At 45.9% G+C, this 25,360-nt stretch overlaps 1 protein-coding gene across 7 annotated transcripts in view; it reads right to left on the bottom strand.

Annotated features, from left to right (window-relative positions):
* The window catches only part of LOC137429477 (tensin-3), a 386,475-nt gene that overhangs the window by 189,475 nt on the left and 171,640 nt on the right, over nucleotides 1-25,360 (bottom strand). For 2 of the 7 annotated variants that reach the window (XM_078780743.1, XM_078780744.1), the window contains exon 1: nucleotides 24,417-24,525. The exons of the other annotated variants lie outside the window; for them this stretch is intronic. In XM_078780743.1, coding sequence (XP_078636869.1) covers nucleotides 24,417-24,473 — 57 coding nt within the window. In that variant the 5' untranslated portion in view covers nucleotides 24,474-24,525. Of the gene's footprint in view, nucleotides 1-24,416; nucleotides 24,526-25,360 lie in introns of those variants that run through there. 7 annotated transcript variants of the gene reach the window in all.

Genomic DNA, 25,360 nt, shown 5'->3' with positions numbered 1-25,360 from the left:
ACCACCCGACACTACAAAATCACCCAGCATGGCAAAGCCACAGGCATGGCAAAGCCACCCGGCACGATAAAACCACCCACACGGCACGTTAAAACCACGAGGCACGATAAAATCCAGCTGGCATGACCAAACCAGCTGGCACCACGCCAATCAAGCCAGCACGACAAAACCACCCGACACTACAAAATCACCCAGCATGGCAAAGTCACAGTCATGGCAAAGCCACCCGGCACGATAAAACCACCCGACACGGCACGTTAAAACCACGAGGCACGATAAAAACCAGCTGGCATGACCAAACCAGCTGGCACCACGCCAATCAAGCCAGCACGACAAAACCACCCGACACTACAAAATCACCCAGCATGGCAAAGTCACAGGCATGGCAAAGCCACCCGGCACGATAAAACCACCCGACACGGCACGTTAAAACCACGTGGCATGATAAAAACCAGCTGGCATGACCAAACCAGCTGGCACCACGCCAATCAAGCCAGCACGACAAAACCACCCGACACTACAAAATCACCTGACACGACAAAACCATCCGGCATGGCAAAGCCACCCGGCATGGCACGTTAAAACCACCAGGCACGATAAAAACCAACTGGCACAACCAAACTATTTAACACAACCAAACCACCCATCATGATCAAACGACCGCCACGACCAAACCACCCAGCATAATTCCCTCTGCCAAGAGACTGTTATGGCAGCACCAATGTTCTGCAAAGAGGATGGTACAATGATGATGATGGGAACGATGAAAATCCCATCCTGTCTTTTGCACGAATAGGCCTCTGTCAATATCATGATCCAAAACGTTTCAGATAATTCACCTAAATACGTTTATAAAATATTTAAGAAGTAATTTTTTATGCATTGTCACACAGGTATGTAGTTTGCATTGAAATCACACCATGTATTTATTTGAACGTGGCCTTGGGGTTGTCACTCATGATATAAATAACCACACATATCTTTCAGTTGATGAAAGGACATGAATTATAAGGGATGAATGAGAAATAAAAACTTGGTTTGTCTTGTTGTTCCCCGTCGCACCGCAGAGCGAAAGGGGGACTATGGTTTTCCCCTCCATCCGTGTGTCCGTCCGTGCGTTCGTCCGTGCGTGTGTGCGTCCGTTCGTCCATGCGTGCGTGCGTGCGTGCATACGTGCGTGCGTGCGTGCGTAAGCGAAGGACCGAATTCTAATTTGGTGTGTTGGTGCAACCCACGTCAAAATCCAAGATGGCCGCCACCATGTGTGTCTGACGCAATGTATGTCTGAACCTTGTGAGCGGAATATCTTGAAAAATAAGCGAAGTACCAACTTCTAATCTGGTGTGTGGGTGTATCTAGGCATAAGGAAGAACGCTATTGAAAATTGAGTCGCCACGTCAAAATCCAAGAAGGCCACCGCCATGTATGTCTGAACCTTGTGAGATGAATATCTTGAAAAATAAACGAACTACTAACTTCTAATCTGGTGTGTGGGTGTATCTACGCATAAGGGAGAACGCTATTGAAAATTGGGTCGCCACGTCAAAATCCAAAATGGCCCCCTTGCGTCTTCCACTTTGTCAACCCCCATCACTTCACCGACGGGGGACCTAGGCGTAACGCTTGTACTATTCCAAGTATGTGATTTATCTAATTTATTGGATGCTCCTCGTAGAATAATATAAGAGTGATTGTTCAGTTAAAGGGTTAAATTTATTGTGGGGGTGTGTATGGGGTTTATTATGGGGTGTGGATGACGTTTATTGAAGAGTGTGGATGGGGTTTATTGTGGGGTGTGGATGGGGTTTATTGTGGGGTGTGGATGGGGTTTATTGAGGGGTGTAGATGGGGCTTATTGTGTGCTGTGGGTGTGGTTTATTGTGGGGTGTGGATGGGGTTTATTGAGGGGTGTGGATGGGGTTTATTGAGGGGTGTGGATAGGGTATATTGTGGGATGTGGATGGGGTTTATTGTGGGGGTGGATGGAGTTTATTGTGGGGTGTGAATGGGGTTTATTGTGGGGCGTGGGTGTGGTTTATTGAGGGGTGTGGGTGTGGTTTATTGTGGGGTGTGAATGGTGTTTATTGTGGGGTGTGCGTGTGGCTTATTTTGGGGTGTGGGTGTGGTTTATTGTGGGGTGTGGATAGGGTTTATTGTGGGGTGTGGATGGGGTTTATTGTGGGGTGTGAATGGTATTTATTGTGGGGCGTGGGTGTGGTTTATTGAGGGGTGTGGGTGTAGTTTATTGTGGGGTGTGAATGGTGTTTATTGTGGGGGTGTCGGTGTTGTTTATTGTGGGGTGAGGGTGTGGTTTATTGTGGGGTGTGGATAGGGTTTATTGTGGGGGTGTGAATGGTATTTATTGCAGGGTGTAGGTGTGGTTTATTGTGGGGTGTGAATGGTGTTTATTGTGGGGTGTGGGTGTGGTTTATTGTGGGGTGTGGGTGCGGTTTATTCTGGGGTGTGGATCGGGTTTATTGTGGGGTGTGGATGGGGTTTATTGTGGGGTGTGGTTGGGGTTTATTGTGGGGTGTGGATGGTGTTTATTGTGGGGTGTGCGTGTGGCTTATTTTGGGGTGTGGGTGTGGTTTATTGTGGGGTGTGGATCGGGTTTATTGTGGGGTGTGGATGGGGTTTGTTGTGGGGTGTGAATGGTATTTATTGTGGGGTGTGGGTGTGGTTTATTGAGGGGTGTGGGTGTAGTTTATTGTGGGGTGTGAATGGTGTTTATTGTGGGGGTGTCGGTGTTGTTTATTGTGGGGTGTGGGTGTGGTTTATTGTGGGGTGTGGATAGGGTTTATTGTGGTGTGTGGATGGTATTTATTGCAGGGTGTGGGTGTGGTTTATTGTGGGGTGTGAATGGTTTTTATTGTGGGGTGTGGGTGTGGTTTATTGTGGGGTGTGGGTGCGGTTTATTCTGGGGTGTGGATCGGGTTTATTGCGGGGTGTGGATGGGGTTTATTGTGGGGTGTGGATGGGGTTTATTGTAGGGTGTGGATGGGGTTTATTGCAGGGTGTGGGTGTGGTTTATTGTGGGGTGTGAATGGTGTTTATTGTGGGGTGTGGGTGTGGTTTATTGTGGGGTGTGGGTGCGGTTTATTCTGGGGTGTGGATCGGGTTTATTGCGGGGTGTGGATGGGGTTTATTGTGGGGTGTGGATGGGGTTTATTGTAGGGTGTGGATGGGGTTTATTGAAGGGTGTGGATGGGGTTTATGTGGGGTGTGGGTGTGGTTTATTCTGGGGTCTGGATGGGGTTTATTGAGTGGTGTGGATGGGGTTTTTGTGGGGTGTGAATGGGGCTTATTGTGGGGTGTGGATAGGGTATATTGTGGGGTGTGGATAGGTTATATTGTGGGGTGTGGATGGGGCTTATTGTGGTGTGTGGATGGGGTTTATTGTGGGGTGTGGATGGGTCTTATTGTGGGGTGTGGATGGGGTTTGTTGAGGGGTGTGGATAGGGTATATTGTGGGGTGTGGATGGGGTATATTGTGGGGTGTGGATAGGGTATATTGTGGGGTGTGGATAGGGTATATTGTAGGGTGTGGATGGGGTTTATTGTGGGGTGTGGATGGAATTTATTGTGGGGTGGTGATGGGGTTTATTGTGGTGTGTGATGGGGTTTATTGTGGGGTGTTAATGAGGTTTACTGAGGGGGTGGATGGGGTTTATTGTGGTGTGTGATGCGGTTATTTTGGGGGTGTGGATGAGGTTTCCTGAGGGGGTGGATGGGGTTTATTCTGGGGTCTGGATGGGGTTTATGTGGGGTGTTGGTGTGGTTTATTCTGAGATGTGGATGGGGTTTATTGAGGGGTGTGGATTGGGTTTATTGTGGGGTGTGAATGGGGTTTATTTTGGAATGTGGATAGGGTATATTGTGGGGTATGGATGGGGCATATTGTGCGGTGTGGATAGGGTATATTGTGGGGTGTGGATAGGGTATATTGTGGGGTGTGGATAGTGTATGTTGTGGGGGTGTGAATGGGGTTTATTGTGGGGTGTGGATGGGGCTTATTGTGAGGTGTGGATAGGGTATATTGTGGTGTGTGGATAGTGTATATTGTGGGGTGTGGATGGGGTATATTGTGAGGTGTGGATGGGGTTTATGTGGGGTGTAGATGGGGCTTATTGTGAGGTGTGGATATGGTATATTGTGGGGTGTGGATGGGGTATATTGTGGGGTGTGGATGGGGTATATTGTGGGGTGTGGATGGGGTATATTGTGGGGTGTGGATAGCGTATATTGTGGGGTGTCAATGGGGCTTATTGTGTGGTGTGGATAGGGTATATTGTGGGGTGCAGATGGGGTTTATTGAGGGGTGTGGATGGGGTTTATGTGGGGTGTGGATGGGGCTTGTTGTGGGGTGTGGATAGGGTGTATTGTGGGGTGTGGATGGGGCTTATTGTGTGGTATGGATGGGGCTTATTGTATGGTGTGGATCGGGAATATTGTGGGGTGCGGATGGGGTTTATTCTGGGGTGTGGATGGAGTTGATTGAGGGGTGTGCATGGGGTTTTTTGTGGGGTGCGGATGGGGTTTATTGTGGGGTGTGGGTCGGGTTTATTGTGGGGTGTGGATGGAGTTGATTGAGGTGTGCAGATGGGGCTTATTGTGTGGGTGTGGATGGGGTTTATTGTGGAGTGTGGATGGGGTTTTTGTGCGGTGTGGATGGGGTTTATTGTGGGGTGTGAATGGAGTTTATTGTGGGGTGTGGATGGAGTTCATTGTTGGGTGTGGATGGGGTTTATTGTGGGGTGTGGATGGAGTTTATTGTGGAGTGTGGATGGGGTTTTTGTGCGGTGTGGATGGGGTTTATTGTGGGGTGTGAATGGAGTTTATTGTGGGGTGTGGATGGAGTTCATTGTTGGGTGTGGATGGGGTTTATTGTGGGGTGTGAATGGAGTTTATTGTGGGGTGTGGATGGAGTTGATTGAGGGGTGCGGATGGGGTTTATTGTGGGGTGTGGATGGGGCTTATTGTGGGGTGCGGATGGGGTTTATTGTGGAGTGTGGATGAGGCTGATAGTGGGGTGTGGATGGGGTTTATTTTGGGGTGTGGATGGGGTTTATTGTGGGGCGAGGATGGGGTTTATTGTGGGGTGTGGATGGGGTTTATTGTGGGGTGTGGATGGGGTTTATTGTGGGGTTAGGATGGGGTTTATTGTGGGGTCTGGATGGGGCTTATTGTGGTGTGTGTGTAGGGTATATTGTGGGGTGTGGCTGATGCTTATTGTGGGGTGTGGATGGGGTTTATTGTGGGGTCTGGATGGGGCTTATTGTGGTGTGTGTGTAGGGTATATTGTGGGGTGTGGATGATGCTTATTGTGGGGTGTGGATGGTGTTTATTGTGGGGCGTGGATGGGACATAGTTATATTGATTGTAAACACGGGATATGTAAAAATTATAATTTCAATGATTGACTCTTAGATCAATGATTGAAATGATCCATGAAAGATCAATGATTGAAATGACCAATGAAAGATCAATGATTGAATCACACCATTAGCTTACTGATCACTTTTAAAACATCAAAATGTCTAATTTGAATCTTGTGATTCCTGTGATTTGTAAGTTATCAATAAAATTATTTAACAATTTATTTGAGGATATAAGAATACGATTTAACAAGTTCATTCTGGAATTACCTTTAAATGGGAACATTTAACTTGGTGTAGCAAATTCAGCAGATGGTAATTGTGGGATTTGAAAAATATTAAATGCTTTAAGAGTTCTAATGAGGATCCTGGAACGTTTTTTACATGGAAATGTCACTGTCTCACCGTCGATGCAGAAATTAGACAAAAACGTTTGTTTTCTCATGATTCTGATGTCAGAGGCACTTTTTGTTATCTCGCATATTTAAAGAGTCAAGAAATTTATGCAACTTGATTTAATTGTTTGTTTTGTAATCATCAAGCACAGCGCAGAATGGGTTGCAGGGTGGCTGGCTGGCTACATTAAGCTGGCTATTCTATCTGCTGTCATTCAATTGTGGGCATTCAAGACCACCTGATATATTTTCCCTTGCAAGGAACTTCAACGTAGGAAAAGCATATTCGGCCCATAAAGCCTTTGCTAGTATTGCCAACCTATGGTCGTTTGGCTGTGCTCTACCCTTCTGAATGCTGAGCATCAAGCACGGAAGCAGCACATAACGTTTTTAAATATTTGGTATGATTTGGACCGGGATTGGAACCGTCGACCTCCCAGACTCGGGGCGGACACTCCAACCATAATCCACCACGACACACATCTACACACACACAATAACTCTTTCAAAAAGACTATCCCGGAGGGCGCCCGATATCGCTTCAACGTCGAAGTTTTTCTTTGAAATGATGGGTGAATGTGGTTGAAACGTGTATTTTTTCCCTGTTTTTAGGTTGTTTTTAGGTTGTTTTTTTTGCCTGCTGGGAAGCCATTGTTGTGTATTGGAACCCTGGGCAAATTCGAAATTCCTACCATAACTGAGCGTGCTTGAGCAGCACTCCGCGTGATGGAATAGCGACATATCCCAAGGTAAGTGGTCAGCTATGGAAACACTCTCGACCAGTCGTAGGAGCTCCTGTTATCCCTCCAGGGAACAGACAGGACGACAAGAGCAATGACTTGATTTAAAAGAACAGCACGTTTTGTGGATGGGAATTGTAAACACGACAGTGCACCCGACAACATGAATGATGATTTATTCCTCGTTATCAGCAATCTCCAGTTGGCACTGCCATATCATGACAATCAACTCACAGTACAAGTGCAAAAACAGCTCCACAATATATTATGGACAGATGTAGATGTGCTTAACGTGTATTAGCAAAAGCCACTGTTGATTCTCCAAAAAAGCAATTTTGTGGTTAAATTTGTGTGCGACGAGCGGTCAAATGGACGGACGGATTGAGCAACTAACGGCATGCAATAGCAGCTCGGACACAAAGTTTTACTTCGACACCACCAAGATACATCTTGACAAGTGGTGTGCGAGAAGGAGAAGTTTGATGAAATCAGCAGAGAGGGACCTGATAGGATCAGTGGCAGAAACATATCGCAAGAGTCAATCATCCGGATTTGCTGGGCATCTCCACAAGGCCGGTAAATACCAGCCAGGAGATAACGTGTTTAGATAGATAGCAATGTTGTCATGGGACAACATCCATATCGCATCTTGAGTTGTCGAATGAACTTGGCACTTTGTCGCAAGCAATCGTGTGATGAAACCGGACCGTAAGATGGGAACGTGGGACCCAAACCAAGCTGGCAAAACATTCTCCAGACCATGACACAACTTTCTGTGGATAGAGATAGGCAGATATAGATGATATCAGGAAAAAAAAGTTTATAAAACAGGCTAAAAGTAATTTCTGATATTTGGGCAGAAATTAGCGAACTTGTTTGTACGTTTCTGATCTGCAAACGCAGTCTGGTTCTGCTCGCTCACATGCAGCAGGCACAGCCATGACTTCCACAAACTTTGTCTGTAGTGTGCTGAAATTCCCCACATGAATCTGCGCATGCAGCCAGCCTTAGATTGCACTTCTGGCTTCCTTCCCAAACCCAAACGCACGCCGGGCAAAGCCAGGATGGCATAGGCCTGTGGTGCTCAGCACGACACGCAGGCAGACGGATCATAGTGGGGGCTCCATAAAAGGGGCTTTGTTTCATCGAATTCCCAAAAGTGTTGAGGGGTGCCAAGGCCTCGTTCTGCGCCCACGGAGCTGGCACGGAGTACGTGCGACGACGTGACTCAGAGGCAGAGAGGGATCCATATAAAGTCAAGTGGCAAGGTGATGAGCTGGTACTGTATTTGCGAACAAACAGCACGGCACGCCAAAAAACAGATGTCTCCAACCGATGGATCCGAATTCCTAAAAAGTCTCCGCATCTCCACCTCTCTAATTAAGGAACCCTCTCCATCTTCCCTCCACGTCCTATTTAACTAGGTTGTTTTCCGCACGAGTCTCCAAGTCTCCAAGCACTTCCATCAACATCTACATTTCTCAAATTCACATTGCGCATGAAATTCTTTTAATAGTGAGCCAAGAGCAGCAGTAAATAAATTCCTTCCCCTCTCACTCACCCCACTAATAATGATATCTTGCCTTGCTCCTTCCCTAACTGCCCTATTTTAAATGTCACCTTCACATGATCTTCAGCTTTCACAAACACCTCTTTTTGTACAATAACATGAAGGTCAAGAAGGAGCTCGTACACATATATCGCAGGAGATATTAGTGAATCATGGACAAATACAGTACTGTACAATACTGTACATGTGAAATGTGAATGAGGAATGTTCCCAGATGATGGGAAAAGCCAAACTTTTTACCTTTGGGGATTGGTTTGTCTTTTACTATCCATAAGTGAAAGTAAATTTAATAACATGTTGGTAATACATGACAAAACACATGAAGAGGATATCCTGCAATGATTTATCACTTTTCTGCCCATCATTTCCCATTTCCTCGAAATGCCACACCATGCCCTTGTCACGTTAACTTTGAGGAAATGATGATTGCGGGTGGGGTGGTGTGGAATGGGGTATATTAATGCCATTTTTAATTCCTAACCAGATAATACTTGTGAAGACTTGAAAAGTGAGTAAACAAGATTTGAACCTAAATGTTCGGGTTAATTCGAGGTTAAAGATAACCTTTTGATGAATTGGGAGAGGCTAATGAACAGGAACATTAAATTGTACAAATAAACATAATTAGGATGAAAGATGGAATATGACATCCCTGACATTCCTGACAGTGCCATTGATCAATCTTTGCAGACCACATGGCAGGACCGTTAAAAATGATCGACAAAAGTACTCACAATAGTTTAAGACACACCAACGTTTTATTTTTCAATATATTGTTGCGGTTTTGAGAGTGTAAATATGACATCATTAAAGGTTAAAGGTTTGCCCCCCATAGTTAGTCCACAAGCAACACGTAGGCCCATTAGAACATTAGTTATGTCATAGTCTGTGTGAGTATAAGGCCATTTCCCTAGTAACATCTGCGTTGTGTAAAAGAAATAAGATAGGCCCCCTTTCATTTTGCCTCCACCCTCCAAATCTACCTCGTTGGGCAGAATCCATCCCGCGCCCCATTTTGGCTATTGCACCACGCATTAGGATGCTCCCTAGTCAAATGACACGAGGTAGGCCTGAGAGAGGGAGGAGCGCGGGGTCGGGGTGTGGCGGCGTCGAGGGTGGAGCGGCAGAGACAGCAACGGTAAGAGCCACTAACCAATCAGGGCTCTAAGGGCATGGCGGGAGGGGCGTGGTAAGGGCGCGGCTGGCAAGTTCCAGAGGGTTCGAAGGGCGTGCCTATAAAAGCCCACGCACAAAGCCCTTGAGGAGGACTGAAGCGAAGGACTGCCCTTATCAGAACTTCTGCTGGAGAGGCGCTTTGTAAAAGGACTCGCTGGGGAAGGCTGGCTTTGTGAAGAGGACTTGAGGAGGACTTCGGCGGGAGAGCAGTGTGTAAAGGTCTGGAAGGAATTGCGCCTTGCTAGTGAACTTGTATTGGGAGTGCCTATGAACTTGTATTGGGAGCGCATATAGCGCCTGTTCATCTATTACGTACGTACGCAGCCACGCCAGTGTAACCGCCAAGCCCAGCTTACCGTTCGCCCCGTAATTGTCTGATCTGCACCAACGACCCGCAGGGAGCTTCTGCCACCCTGACCATCTTCTTCGCGGTGCGAGTCGGGGACCGGAGCGAACTGCCTGGACGCCATCCCTGCACCATCGCCCCGTTCGTCTACAACCCCGTGTGAGTGTGTCTGAGTGTGAAACGGCCCCGTTGTCCTGGGATAAGTATAAGACTGTATAAGGCTGCACTGTGTGTTCTTCTTCTTGGTACACATAGTATTACACATAGTGTAATAAACCAACTGTTATTCCTTGTCTTTCCTGGTTCGACCGTATCAGTGATTTCCTCCATTGGGTAAGTGTGGCATGATTAGGAACTGCTCGGATCGGGATCTAGTCCTTGATAACGGCTCGGGTCACGGTTCACTACCGCTCGGCGTTTCCACCTATAACCGTGATTCGGGCGGGGCTTATTTCCTCGTTTCTGGTCAGCGCGAGTAATTAGGTATTAGTGATTAGTCCTATGACCCTATTTCGCGCTGCCAGGAAGTGACATCATCGGTCCCGGGTCCAGTCGGCTAGTCAAAGACAAGGGGACTAACCCCCCCTGGGGAAGGGGAAAAGGCCGACGAGGAGATCCGCAACAATTGGTGTCAGGAGTAGGATTGGACCCAAAGTGCGCTTAACGCACTCCAAATTACGAGCGGCCGAAATTTAATTAAACATATAAATTAAAATCGTGCCATGGATAACCAAGACGGTCGGATGCCGGTGGGGGTAAATGAGGAGATAGAGAGGAATTAGAGTCAACCCAGGACCCCCGGGAAGAATTGGGGCAGCTGGCAATGGAGGAGGACATTGATGAGGGGCAGGTAACAGGAGAAGAACATGGCGGCGCGTCGCACGTGGCGGCGAGTGCCGAGCCCGCGGTACCAGGGGACTTCCAATTATTTATGGCACAAATGAGAGCCTACATGATAAAATCGGAGCATAAAATGGAGGCAATGGGTGAGCGATTGGAAAAACAAATGGGTGCCCAGGGTGATAAATCCAGCAAGGACATAAAAGAAATGGGGAATAAGCTGAATGCTCAAAGTAATCAATTGGAAGAATTAGGGGATAAATCCACCAGGGAAATAAATAAATTGGAAAAAAAATTGGACACCCAAAGTGATAAATCCACCCGGGAAATAAAAGGGTGTGGTAACAGAATAGGAGGCCAAATAAAAGAGATGGGGAAAGACATAAAGCGCAGGTCAAGCGGGAAAGTCACATTGGTATGCGACGAGGTAGCGCGATTTGAGGAACGCGGGGAAAGCGAGGTGGAGCAAAGCACAGTTAAGTGGACCGGGGTAGAAATCGCGACTCGGGGTGTGGAAAAGCCGACGGCCGCCGAATTAGAAAATTTTATTTTATGTGCGGCAGCGGTCGTCGAGCTTAATAAAGAAAAATAAATTATAATTGAAATTGGGGTTGAGGAGACGGCAGAATCAGAGATTAAATCGAGGGAAGAAATGGAATGTACTCAAAGTCTGCATTCGCATTGTGATGTCGTGCTGCCTAACCAAAATGAAAGTTTGCAAGTGCGGGAGGAGAAGAGAATCCCGAAGGTGAGTCGGGCTGTGTATGGCGCGAAAAGGTTTGGCGCGAAAATGTATGGTGCGAAAGTGTTTGGCGGGAAAAGATTTTTCGCACGCTTGGGATCGCGACGTCACCCGGGCGCTCGTGGAAGGTCCGCGGTGCGAGGTGTGAAGGTGAATGGCGTGCGTGTGCGAACGGCGCCGAAGCGCGAGTGTATGACGGAATGTGAGTGGGAGGAGTGTGAAACGGAGTGTGGAACGGAGTGTGACACAGAGTGTGAGTTGGCCATAGAGAGTGTGCAGGAGTGCACACCAGAGCATGTGATTGGGTGTGTGCAGGAGTGCACACCCATTGGTGTTACAGAGGATGTAACGGGAGAGTGGACACGAGGGTGTGCGATGGCCAGGTGTGTTACGGAGTGTGTAGCAAAGGAGTGTGTGATAATGGAGTGTGTGAGCGGCATGAGTGCACCTGAGTGGTGTGCACCTGAGTGTGCAAGGGAAGAGTATGCATGGGCGAGTGCGGTAACAGAATGTATGGAGTGTATGGGCGGTGCTGGAGCGCCTTGATGTATGAGTATGTGAAGGGTCGCGTGGTGTGAGAATGCGATTCGGGCATCGACGCAGACCAGGTTAGCGGTTAAGGCGACGTATAGCCGACGCGAGCTCTCGGGGCGTGGTGCGCTTTGTGTGCTGCGGGGGTCGGCGGGGATCATTGCCGTGGCGGTCTCGCAAGGAGCGCCATGCACGATCCGTGCCGGGCCCCGCCCTGTATGGTCGGTGCCGTGTCGTAAAGGCGAACGGCACGGTTTGAGGGGGGGGGGTAGGCGAGGTCGGACCTTCGCCCCCTGGCGGGCGCGGTGCTCCGACAGGGGGAGGTTGGGCCATCGTGCCGGAGACCAAAAGGCTCCACGCAGAGATGGCGCCTGGAACCTTGGCCCAAGTATGCCTCCTCCCCAGAATCGAAAATGCCAGACGGACCCAACCTAGAGTAGACCAACCACCCGCAAGCATTGCTCGGCTTTTCGAAGCCGAGCTGTGAAAATGTATTTCCACCCGGAGAGGCTCGAGTACAGTAATGGACTAATAGAGATAGTGTGAGCGAATGGTACCTTTGCCATTCGCATTCCTATTGGGGCACATGAGCTTTAGATTATGGGGATGGCAGTGAAAACTAGCCGAGGGCGGGCTAGGATATTGTTAGGGATTTAGAGAAATGACAATAGGGACAAGATTTAAGTAGTGACTTTTGGACAGGTAGAGGGGACGTAGTCAGATTAGATGGATGATAATGATGAGGGAAGTGCTTAGTGTAAGGGAAGACGGGAAAGCCCGAGTATTAGGGGGAAAGCAGCTAGTTATATGATGCTGTGTGTGTGAGGATGAGCTTGAGATTTAGGCGCAAATGAGGAATTGAAGGAAATTGTTTGTGGATGAACTTGTGCAAATGAGGCATTGGTCGGGGATGACAAGAGAGAAAGTGTATAAATGGTGTATTGAGGTTGTGTGTAAGTGTGTTGAGTGATTGACTTGCATGGTGTGCAAGTGGGGAATATTTGGTGTGGAATGCTTGGTGGGAGTAAATGGTGTGGAATGAGTGGTGTGGAGTGCATGGTGCGAAGGAGTGGATGGGGGAAGATGGACCCCTTCACGAATACCCGGGGAGGGTAGTTTAAAGTTAGGTAGAGGGTTCAGGTAAATTGTTTGGATATTGACATCTGTGGTGCGGGAAGTAGCAGTGAAGTGCTTTGAGGGGTGCATGAGTCTGTGGAGATGGCTGGGCGTGTGGGCTTAATTGGTGAGTATAGTTATTGGGGCACTCCGCCACTGGTAGTCTGTCGGCCAGGTGAGGCCGCAGGTAGGCTCTGGGAGCCAGTTAGAGTTCAGAGTAGTGTTCATTGGGGCCCGATGATCCTAGGAGAGGACCCGGGTAGCCCAATGCCAGAGAGGGCATCAGAGGGGTGAGAGAGCCAGGAGGGGCCTTCCCCAGTTTAGGGTAGTTGTAAGGAGCATGGTAAGCTCGGGTGGCGACTTCAATGTCGGAGTTGCGCAGGTAGTTGGACCTGCTAGTGGAGCCACACGACCCAGCCCCGAAATTGTGCGAAGGCACAGTATTGAAAAAATGGGGGGGAGTGAGACCCCAAATTTTGGAGGCACCACAGGGTGGGACAATCGGAATTGGTTTTTAGAACCGCATAGAGTAACGATGACCAATTGACCCCGGGTAGTGTAACTGTGTTAATGTGAAAATCGTGATTTGGTGATTTGAGACAAAATCCTACGTGCAGGTGTGCCGACGATAGTCAGTATTACATTGTTCACACCTGCAATGGACCTTGCAATGGGAGCATTGAGCGGTTTGTGGAGCACTTCCAAGCACCTGGAAGAGTGAAAAATCTAAATAAAGCAACAGTGGCCACCCACCGAGTGTTACCAAGGTCCAAGGTAACATTGATCTTGTGAGAGATTCTGCTCTCGAAAGTCCTAAGAAATCCCACCATCAGCGGGTGCCCCACAGCCTGGATTTGAATACATTAAATATACTATATTTTTGGGTGCTGCCAAAGGTCAAGTTTATGGCAACACACCTCAAACCCTGGCTGTCCTAAAGCAGGACATGGAGGACTACCGTCAGGCTACCTCTATAGCCACTTGCAGATGAGTTGTGGCGAATTTCGGAGTCAGGATCAAAGCCTGTTTGAACAGATGCGAAGCACACATTCAAAATGTCAATTACAAGCAATATATAATGAGTGATATGAAAACGGTCTACAAAGTGGTGTATAAAGTATATAAACGGTATACAAAGCTTTTTATAACTACTGACTGGCTGATATTAATGTCTGGCACCTTCCGGTAACGTAGAAAGCTGATATTTTGCGTGCCGACAGACATCAAAGCTGGTACACTGGGGGGAAAAAAAAATCACAGAACCGTGGGAAAGCATCCGCAAATTGAAATTTACTTTAAAAACCATAATACTTTAAAAACCATAATACATTTACTTTAAAAACCATAATAAACGTAAACGTAAAAAAAATAAATCAAGAAAAACTTCAATCAATATCTAGCGTTTGAAAATTGCAAATTCTATTTATAGTGCAAATTGTGAAAGCAAAATCTCAATGAAAATTTACATAAAAACCGCAAACGCGTCCGTAAGATCAATAAATAACCTAAAGTGATATTTAGCAGCAGGTCGGTGATGCTTGCCTAACATCAAAAAGTTTCTATTTATTATGTACCTACATACGAAGCACTGTTTTTTATTGCTTACAGAATGTGTAAGCATACCCCCCATATATATATATATATACTTGTATATAGTCGTAGCCAAAATATTGGCACCCTTGCACTTTTTTCAAATAACTCACAATTTTCCAGAAAAAAAAAGTTTAAATTGACAAAAGTACTTTGTATCCACAATTCTTTGTTTCACTGTTAATATTACAGAACCTTTGTTTTTGATTCCGAACTTAATAAATCCTTCTAAATCAGAAAATAAAAAGAAATGGCATTGACAAAATTATTGACACCCTGGACTTAATATTTGGTAGCACAGAATTTGCACAAAAAAACTGCAGTCAAGCGCTTCCTATAGCCATGAATGATTGAATGAGCTTCCTACACCTCTTTACTGGCAATTTGGCCCATTCTTCTTGTGCAAACTGCTCCAGTTCTCCCAGATTTGGAGGGTGCCTTCTCCCAACTGATTTATGACTCAACTCTGTGTTTGCCTCAAAATATTGTGTCGCAAACCCATCTCTCTGTACCCACCTTACCCAGTCGAACCCAGCTGCTCCTGGACTCGGTGTCCTTCTCTCCTGACAAGGTGGAGAAGTTTCTGTCAAACCTCGACTCTGATTCTGCAACTGGACCAGACGGCATCAGCCCACTGGTCCTAGGATCCTGCTCTGTAGCTCTTTCACACGCTCTCTCGATTCTCTTCACCCTCTCTTTTGTTCAAGGTCATCTGCCATCAGCTTGAAAATCAGCCAACATCACCACTTCACACAAAAAATGTGCAAAAACAGATCCTTGCAACTACAGACCAATCAGCCTGCTCCCAATTATCAGCAAAGTCATGGAATCAATCATTGCCTCGGATATCAAATCCTTCCTCTTCTCCAATGGCTTGATCTCGGATCATCAATTTGGTTTCAGACCAGGTCACTCTACTCTGGACATATTGGTTCTGCTGTCTCAACAATGGATGGAAGTCCTCATTGCCAAACAGGAAATCAGAGCCGTCTCCCTTGACATATCACGTGCCTTCGATACGGTCTGGCACCCCGCTCTGCTCAACAAACTCTCCTCCAATGGTATCCATGGAAATCTCCACGCTTGGCTTGCGGACGTCCTCTCTGGTCATAGTTAGTGTGTGGCCCTGAATATATTTCTCTCATCCCCCCCTTCTGTTCAGGCTGGAGTTCCGCAAGGCAGTGTTCTGGGCCCTGTGCTTTTTCTGGTCTTCATTAATTATCTCTCCGACTCTCTGGAAAATCCTCTCTATCTCTTTGCTGATGATTCCACTCTCTGCCGCTCCATTCCTCATCCCTCAGATCGGCAGTCTGCAGCCTCCTCACTCTGTGAAGACCTGGACAAAATCACAGACTGGTCAAACAAGTGGAACATGTGTTTCAATCCTTAATATGTCTCTTAATATGTCAGGATTTCAATCCTGACAAATCTCACTCTCTTACTATGTCTCTCCAAAAAGACAGAATGGACAACCCTCCCATCGACTTTCTCAACAATCCTCTCCAAGAAGTTCTGTCACTCAAGCTTTTGGGTCTCACTATATGCCATGATCTTTCCTGGGAAAACCACATTTCCAAGCTGGCCTCCAAAGCCAGTCGCCGACTGGGCATCCTCCGTTGTGCAAAGTCCTTCATTGGCACACCTGAGCTCCTCACCACATACAAGGCTTTCATCCGCAGCTCAATGGAACACTGCTCTCCCCACTAGGCCAGTGCTCCTGCCTCACACCTTGCTCAGCTTCAGGCTGTTGAAACCAAAGCTTTCCGAATCATTGGAATCTCCCGCGATGAAGCTGATTGTGAGGGGTCACTATTATATATATATATATATATATATATATATATATATATATATATATATATATATATATATATATATATATATATATATATATATATATATATATATATATATATATATATATATATACTGTATATATATATATATATATATATATATATATATATATATATATATATATATATATATATATATATATATACTGTATATATATATATATATATATATATATATATACTGTATATATATATATATATATACAGACTTGGCATTTAATATGGAATATTTTTTTTGTGGGGGTGAACTTACTTTTCAAGATGACTTAGAACCAAAAGTTCATTGGAATTATGTTTAAATTATTCTAGATTTTGTTAATGTGACCTTTAAAAGAAACAAAAACCACATTTGACATTTCGAAGCAAATAAATTGATTCTTGAAAGTGATGTAAACTGATATCGAACTCAATTCACGGACAGTACTGTGTTAAACTTCTGTACGTTTTCCAGAAGTATCTCTTTATTTTGCACATTAGCCAAAAAAAAATTCAACAAAAACAAAAGCTAAATTATGACTGGGATTACGGACAGTAAAATTACAGTTCAGTACTTCGTGTAATCCCCTTGAGCATTCTGGAGAGCACGTACACGTCGAGGCATGCTGTTCACGAGATTTGCCAAGGTTTGGACAGGAATCGCTTGCCATGCAGTGACAATAGTCTGCTGCAATTCACGCACAGAGGTCGGCTGCTGGTTCAAGTTGTCGATTTGACGCGTTAATTCTGCCCACAAGTTCTCTATGGGATTCATATCCGGGGACATGGCAGGCCACTCCATATGCTCTACACCACGGTCAGCAAGAAAGTGTTGGATCATGCGAGCATGATGAGGCCGTGCATTGTCATCTTGGAAGACAAAGTTTCCTCGAAAGGCAGCACGAGCAAATGGAAGCAATGTTTCTTCCAGAATGACCCTGTACTTGAACTGGTTCAGGTTTCCATTCAGAACAACCAGGTCAGTTTTGCCCCCTGCATGAAAAGCAGCCCAAACGGTCACCCCACCACCTCCAGCTTGGACTCTTGGCACTATACAATCTTCGTTGTGGGCTTCATGCACTTATCTGCCCACTCGGACGTGGCCATCTTGATGACAGACCAGAAATCTAGACTCGTCACTGAAGGTCACGTGATTCCAGTGTCCTGGCTGCCATTGACGGTGCTCTCTGGCCCACTGCAATCGGCGCTGGCTGTGTTGTCTGGTCAGGCGTGGCTTTCTCAGGGGATGCCTGGCATGATAGCCTGCTTGAACCAGTCGTTGGTTGACTAGCCTTCTGGATACAGGCACATTTGTCAGTTGCTGCCACTCAGCCCGAAGCCGATTAGCTGACTTGGTATGGCCATTGCAGACTAACCGGTGCAGCTGGCGATCATCTCTCCTTGTGGTTCTGCGTGGACGTCCTGGCCTCGGTATTGGAGTAGGGACACCCCTCTGAGCATTTCGTTTCAGGATATGTGACACCTGACCTTGAGTGATGCCATACTGCTGAGCAATAGCACGCTGTTTCATGCCAGAATTTTGTAAAGCCACCACTCCATGACAAACAGCATTGTCAAGTTGACGGACCTTCTCCAGAGGGAGCGGCAATAACTTTTGTAGACGTGCAGCAGTTGTTTTCCACTAATACAGAACGCAACAACCCTTATATACCCGATTGTGAAGCCAATCGTCAAATGTACCTGTCCTTACATTTTGTCACGCCACCTGTGATATAATCCTGTTGTTGACTTCTTGCTGCGAAAGACAATCAGTGACATGGTTCTTTCAACAAAGACATCACCGAAGGGTAAAATAAACTCACCAGATTGATATACTGAGTTCAGAAAGTAAACCCAAGTCAAGAAAAAAAAATATTCCATATTAAATGCCAAGTCTGTATATATATGTATGTATGTATGTATGTATGTATGTATGTATGTATGTATGTATGTATATATATATATATATATATATATATATATATATATATATATATATATATATATATATATATATATATATATATATATATATATATATATCAAATGAATCCATTTTGAGTTCTCCAACTTTTAATGAGCAAATAAATAAAAGGTTATTTATTTGCTGAAGGTTGGCGAACACAAAATGGATTCATTTGATTTTAATCCCAACCGCAAGTCATTTACTTAATATATATATGTGTATATATATATGTATATATATGTATATATATGTATATATATATATATATATATATATATATATATATATATATATAAAAAATGCATAACGCCTCCTGACTTTGTGAAGCAGCAAAGTTCAGATCCTGTCTCACAATGGCCCAAACTGCCCAACGTGTGAGGAACAATGGTCGTCTGCTACCCAACACATTATCTCTGCCCTGCTGCACATCAAACCAGAGGTGGAATACAACAACAACAACAACAACAAAAACAAAAACAACATGCATTTTAAGGCCAATTTCCCTGCTAGAGCGGGGATTGGCCTTGCGGTCCCCATGACAATCTTCTCCATTTTGCCCTATTTTCTGCATCTCCCCTTGTTGACCCCCTTGCCCGCATTTCTTCTTCCACCATCTTTAACCAAGTCTTTCTCGGTCCTCCCCGTCCTCCACTTCCTTCTACATTCATTTCCATCACTTCTCAACCAGTCACTTTCATCCTTCCTCAACACATGACCAAACCATCTCAACCTGTTCCTCTTCACAGCATCAATCACAGGCTCTATTCCCATCATCTTTTGCAATTCATCATTTGTCTTCCTCTCTCTCAACGATACTCCGCACATCCGTCGAACCATTCGCATTTCCACCCTTTCCAGCCTTTGTTGCTGCTCTACGTTCATTACCCATGTCTCGCTCCCATAAATCATAACACTTCTCACACATGCAGCATACACCATTCCCTTTAGCTTCAACGAGACTCCCCTCCTCATCAGCACGCCACTCAGTTCCCGAAACTTCTTCCATGCACATCTCACTCCAGCAACCGTTGCCGAGTCTGATCCACCTTCTCCATTCAGCATGTCTCCGAGGTAGCAAAATGTTTTCACACCTTCCAGCTTCACGCCGTCTCCAAGATCCAACTCAACATTTCCTCCATCTGCAGCTCCCTCTGTGCACACCTTACATTTGAATGTAGCTGCCACACTGGTTAATGACCCTCTCAGACCACTACATTTTTTATGAACCCACTCAGCGCACATTGTACATTGAATGGAGTTCACTCCGACACCCTTCCTGCACACAGCACACGGCCACTTCCAAGTTCTTTCCACCTCACCACATGCTTTACCACTTGCCATCACCGTCGTCTTTCCGATATTCACCTTCAGACCTTTTGTGTCCAGACATTCCTTCCACTTGTTCATCTTTTCCTTCAGTCCATCCCTACTTTCCGCAATCAACACCAGATCATCTGCACACAACAACTCCCACGGTAAACCCTCCTTTACGTTCCGAGCCAGCACCTACATCACAGCTACAAATAGTAGTGGACTTAGTACCGAACCCTGATGCACTCCCACCTTCACCTCAAACTCACCACTGTTCCCGTCCTTCGTCATTACAGCTGTGCGCGCTCTTTTGTACATTGCCATCACAACTCTGATCAACCATTCCTCCACTCCTAACTTCCTCAATGCCCATGTCACTACTTCGTGTGGAACCCTATCAAATGCTTTCTCCAGATCAACAAACCAAAGAAACAACTTCTTCCTCTTCTCCATGTACTTCTCCTGCAACTGCCTTACAATAAAAAGCATGTCTGTCGTTCCTCTTCCTGGCATAAATCCAAACTGCATTTCGTCGATCTTCACTTTCTTCCTTATCCTCCTCTCCAACACCCTTTCTAATACCTTCATTCCATGCTCCAATAACTTTATTGCTCGATACGAGCCACAGTCCAGAGGGTCACCTCTCCCCTTGTCTAGAGGGACGAGGGTACTCAGTTCCCAATCCCCTGGAATGCGGCCTCTTTCACCACCAGATTACAGATCTCTGTCATTCTCTTCACACCCCAACTTCCTGCTGCCTTCAACATGTCTCCCACAACTCCCGTCATCCCTCCGCTTTTCTACTCTTCATTGCTTTTATCGCTTCCTCAATTTCCTTCTCAGTTATCTTCTCTGCCAGTCCTAAAACGGCGTTACTCTCTATGTTGCCATCCCATTCATTCTCTGCATTCAACAGCATTTCCATATATCTCTTCCATCTTCCTTTAATTCCATCTGGGTCCACAACGATTTGTCCCACTTCATCCTTCAAGCAACTCACCCCCATCACACCACACCTCTCTTTCGCTATCTGCTTTGCAATCCTGAATACTGCTCTCTGACCTTCTTCCGAATCCAAGCGTTCTCCGAACATTTTCCTGCATGTCTCCTGCGCCTTTGCTACCTCTTTCTTTGCAGCCTTCTTGGCTGCCTTATAACTTTCATGCTCTGCTTTTTCTTCCCCCGTACCCTTCGCCTTCTGCCACTCCTTGAACTTCTTCCTCTTCTCGTCAATCCTCTTTCCAACTTCATCCTCCCACCACCATGTTTCTGAGTGCCTCGGTGGTCCTTTTGTCCATCCACATTCCTCACCAACGGCTCCCAACAGACTAGCTTTCATCGACATGCAACCTTCAAGCTCAACCAAATCATCCTCTACCCTACTCAGCCTCTCTTTTAATGCCTCCCTTACTGTCACCTCTTTCAACCTCCACACCTTCATTCTCGGTTGGTACTAAACCCGCCGAGCTCTCCTCGCACCTTTCACCCTTATGTCGCAGACAACCAAGTGGTGCTGTGAAACAGCCTCCTCCCCTGGGATCACTTTTGTGTCCCGGAAGTGCCCCCTATCTCGCCTATGCACCATCAGGTAGTCAACGGTTGTCGTCGACCCACCTGACGTGTATGTAACAAGCTTATTATCCTCTTTCTGGAACTGAGTATTACAAATCAATAAATCAGCTCCATCAGCAAACTCCAAAATCCTTTCACCTTCTCCATTACTCACACCATATCCGTAACCCCCATGAACTCCCTCAAAACCGTCCATACTCCTTCCCACATGTCCATTTAGGTCTCCTGCTACCACAACAACTTCCTCATCTTTCACGTTTTCCATCAGCTTCTCTATCGCACACCAGAACTTGTCCTTCTCCTCATCGCTCCGACCAACCTGCGGAGCATATCCCGAGATGACGTTCACCAAGAGCTTTCCAATCATCATTTTCACCATCATCAACCGATCACTCACTCTAGTCACACTCACCACACTGTCTACAAACTCCTCAGAAAACAGGACACCAACACCATTCACACCTTCTGGGCACCCTTGCCACACAAACTTGTATTTCTGTCCCTGCCTACCCTTCACCATTCTCACACCACTTCCCTTCCATCTCGTCTCTTGCACACAACATATATCCACTCTTCTTCTGACCAATACTTCCACCACTTCTCCTGATCTCCCTGTCATTGTCCCTACATTCCATGTCCCAAACCTCAGAAACCGATCTCCACTTCGGGCATCAGACGTTTCGTCGTCATAAATGGAGTGATTTCCACCCTTGCTTCGATCGGGTTCCCCACCTTGAGTTTTGACGAGGGGAGTGGGGTCCCCCACGGGGTACTTCGGGCTGTACCTTGCCCATATGTAGTTGTAATTGTCATGGTTCTCTTTTTGAGGCAATGTTTTTCTGGCCGGATGCCCTTCCTGACGCCAACCCTTTTAGTCGCCTCTTACGACACGCATGGATACGGTGTACCTATTCTAAACCGGGGTACACACCGGTAATGGTCAAAATACAATGGAAAGGTGGAATGTGGTCGAGAATAAAAATAAAACGAAGAAACGGCTCTTCCGACATAATAATAATAGCTTTGACATGATATGACGCCACGGTGCACATGCGCATCACATCTCTTGCAATGCCACGCGGATCTATTATAAACCGATATTTACGGGTCACAAACAAAGGACCATTGTGTTATGCCGTTGCTGTTATTAGGTCAGAAAGGAAATTTCCTGGTTTTATTTTTATTTCCGACCCACATTCCACCTCGGGTTCGTTCATAGGAATTCGATGATCATTTATTGTACTGGAACAAAATCCCACACTGTGATCATGATCCCCTTCTTCCCCCAAAAACGTTTTTAGTACTTTCACTTGCATTTTCAAGTATGTGCACATCTAGATTTTTGGAAGAAGAAGAAGAGCAGGAATCCATTCCCATCTGTTAACACTATATCATAGATTGCTGTCTTTTTTATTCGCTAACAGACCCAGGACTTGACACATCGTTCACTTCTCTAGACTCACGGTACATGGAATGACACATAAACAAAGGAAGACATGTGTGACCCTCTATCCTGCAAGCTTCTGCATTCTGATTGGATGGTAACACCAGCAAGCTGGGAGGTGTGTCCAAAATGTCCATCCGAGTCATTGGTGCACGGGTTCACATGTTCACAGGTACTGGGGAGCTCCCAGGTAATGTTTTTGGTAATTAATTGGTCATGTGATGAAAAATCATTTAAGCTCATTTAAACAAACCCAGGTATTACGAGACGAGGTTTTGCAATCACTTTTTTGTGTGTCTGTCCGTATGTCCGGGCTGTAACTTTACCATTTTAGCTTTTGCCATCAAATTTTTTAACAAAGCTTTATTATGAGGATATGAAGAAGACAAATGAATAATTTGGTAAAAAAAGACAAATGGTCAAAGGGCAATTGACCTGAAATTTTAAGAATTTGCATATTGGGTCCACTAAAGTGGTTCGGCGAACAAAATATAGAAGCCGATTGTTTTCCTTATTATCAAAAGGTCAAAGGTCAAGATTGCATAAAATATCAATATGTCAGTCATATCAATGTGCCAGAGACCTGAGATTGCACAATTCATCCAGTGTAACCTGTGTTGTCAAGAAATCAAAGGTCAAGGTCACAAAACCGTCAATTTCCATCCAATTGATTTAAAACTTGAGCAGGGGTTGCATATTGGGTCATTTTGAGGTCAAAAGGTCAAGGTCACAAAACCGTCAATTTCCATGCAATTGATTTAAAACTTGAGCAGGGGTTGCATATTGGGTCATTTTGAGGTCAAAAGGTCAAGGTCACAAAACCGTCAATTTCCATCCAATTGATTTAAAACTTTGCATATTGGGTCATTTTGAGGTCAAAAGGTCAAGGTCACCTAAATCGTCAATCTCTTTGTATTTTCGTCATGTTTAGCATGCGGAAGAGGAAGTCTAAATGCAAAGCGGACGCGGATGGGCCTTGTATTTTCAGACGTTTTCTAGTTGATGTAAAAAAACTATAATTGTTTTTTGGGGTAAACGGTTTTGTTAAAGTAGACCAACTGCCCGCTGGGACGGAGTGGTCAGTGGTGCTTTTGTAGGGAGGGGGTTCGACCATACCTTCAAACCTCTGACCTGGGTCGGCCCCCGAATGTATCAATCATGGTCCACAAGATCTCAGAACACAAACGAGAAACCTCATTGACGTGTACCGGCAAGGATTGTTAGCACACCGACGACAGGTCCACGGTTAGGCACGTCAGGGGGAGTGAGGATTTGACCCTAAATCAAGCACCGCATCACCTGTCCATACATCACAGGTAAATGGTGAACTCGCATTCAAACCGCATTCCAGGATTTGAAATCACTTCCTGGATAAATATGAACCTTTTGGCACAACAAATACCCAATAAGTGAATTTACTTTGGTTCCCAGGAAATGAAACAAAGCATTTAACCAAGAGCTACCTGTATCGGTAAAGCGCACTCATAAATGTTGATGAAAATAAATAAATCATGTGACGAACCAAAACATGCAGGTGAGCTTCTTTCATAAGAATGGAAAACAAATAAGTCATGAGATGTAATGGAAAGTGAAATGTGCTGCGATGGAGCTTCTCCCCAAGTGCTACAATGGAGGTGCGTTGCCATGGTTACGCTGAAAAGCAGGATTAGTGCAGGGAATTGTCAGCAGGACAAAGATTAACATCACAAGGACAGGCAGGTGGAACCGTAGAGCATTTCGGCCAAAAAAAATAAGGTAAAAACTTGTACACGTGTACACAGGTACAGAAACACACACCTGGACACATGCGTTGAAGGAAACCTTCAGTAGGAATGTGTCTGCCTGATTTGATGGACTAACATAGACATACCGGACTGGGAAGGCAGGTCGTTGGGAGTCGGTACACGAGTTCGAGCGTCGCCAGCATCAAGGAGCCCCGGACAGCTCGCAATGGCGCAAAAATCCAGGAGAGTTTGAGGAGTGCGGAGAGAGGGGGGCTTCGAGGAGGGGTTACCAGGGGCCATGTGCCTCATGCATTTCACCCTCATTCCCCCACTCTCCGCCCCGCTCGGTTTCCCCCAAACGCGTGCCGTCTCACTCCCCTTGGCCTGACCCCAGCCACCCCGAGCTATGCCAGGAATTTCAGGGGGAGAAGAGCGGGAAACAGACGCCCGGGGCTACAAGGAACGCAAACATTCCCCCTCCAAGGCAATTCCCACTCACATCAACACCATCATCACTCTATTCATCAGATTCCCACCGTGCTCCCGGCCATTCCTGCAAAGGCCATCTTGATTGCTCGTCTGCATGTCTCTATCTGTCTTAGTCTGGGTCTGTCTCTTCTACTTCGTCGATGCGGCGCAACAGGTGAAACGGAGGTGCGTCGTCTGCTCGAATCGCTTCGGAAACGTTGCGCAATTCTTGAGTTGGAGTCGTTTAGCAAAGTCAAGTTTGAAAATACATCACGTGCAAGTCGGGACACACTCCATTTACATTCCTTGTCTTGTTCGTCCCTAAGAGATATCTATAGCGTTGGACTTGTAGAGGTCATGGAGTCCACATGAGTCAGAACTCAGAGTAACAAGGTGTTATATGTCGGCTTTAGCCCCTCTATTACTCAGTGGTGAAGAATCACGAAAAATTAATACTCTGATCCGGATCCGGATTCGAATCTTCACCAAAATTGAATCAGTTCTTCCTTCTCACTTACCTATCCCATCCAACAAGTTTCGTCCGAATCCGTACATAACCTTTTGAGATATCGTGATATATATTGTTATTTGCCCGATCTCTCAATGGTGAAGAATCATTGAA

The sequence above is a fragment of the Myxine glutinosa genome, chromosome 6 (assembly GCF_964187855.1).
Source record: "Myxine glutinosa chromosome 6, kmMyxGlut1.1, whole genome shotgun sequence".
NCBI classification, from domain to species: domain Eukaryota; kingdom Metazoa; phylum Chordata; class Myxini; order Myxiniformes; family Myxinidae; genus Myxine; species Myxine glutinosa.
The sequence above is the reverse complement of the archived record's forward strand: the minus strand, read 5'-3'. Positions and strand labels throughout refer to the sequence as shown.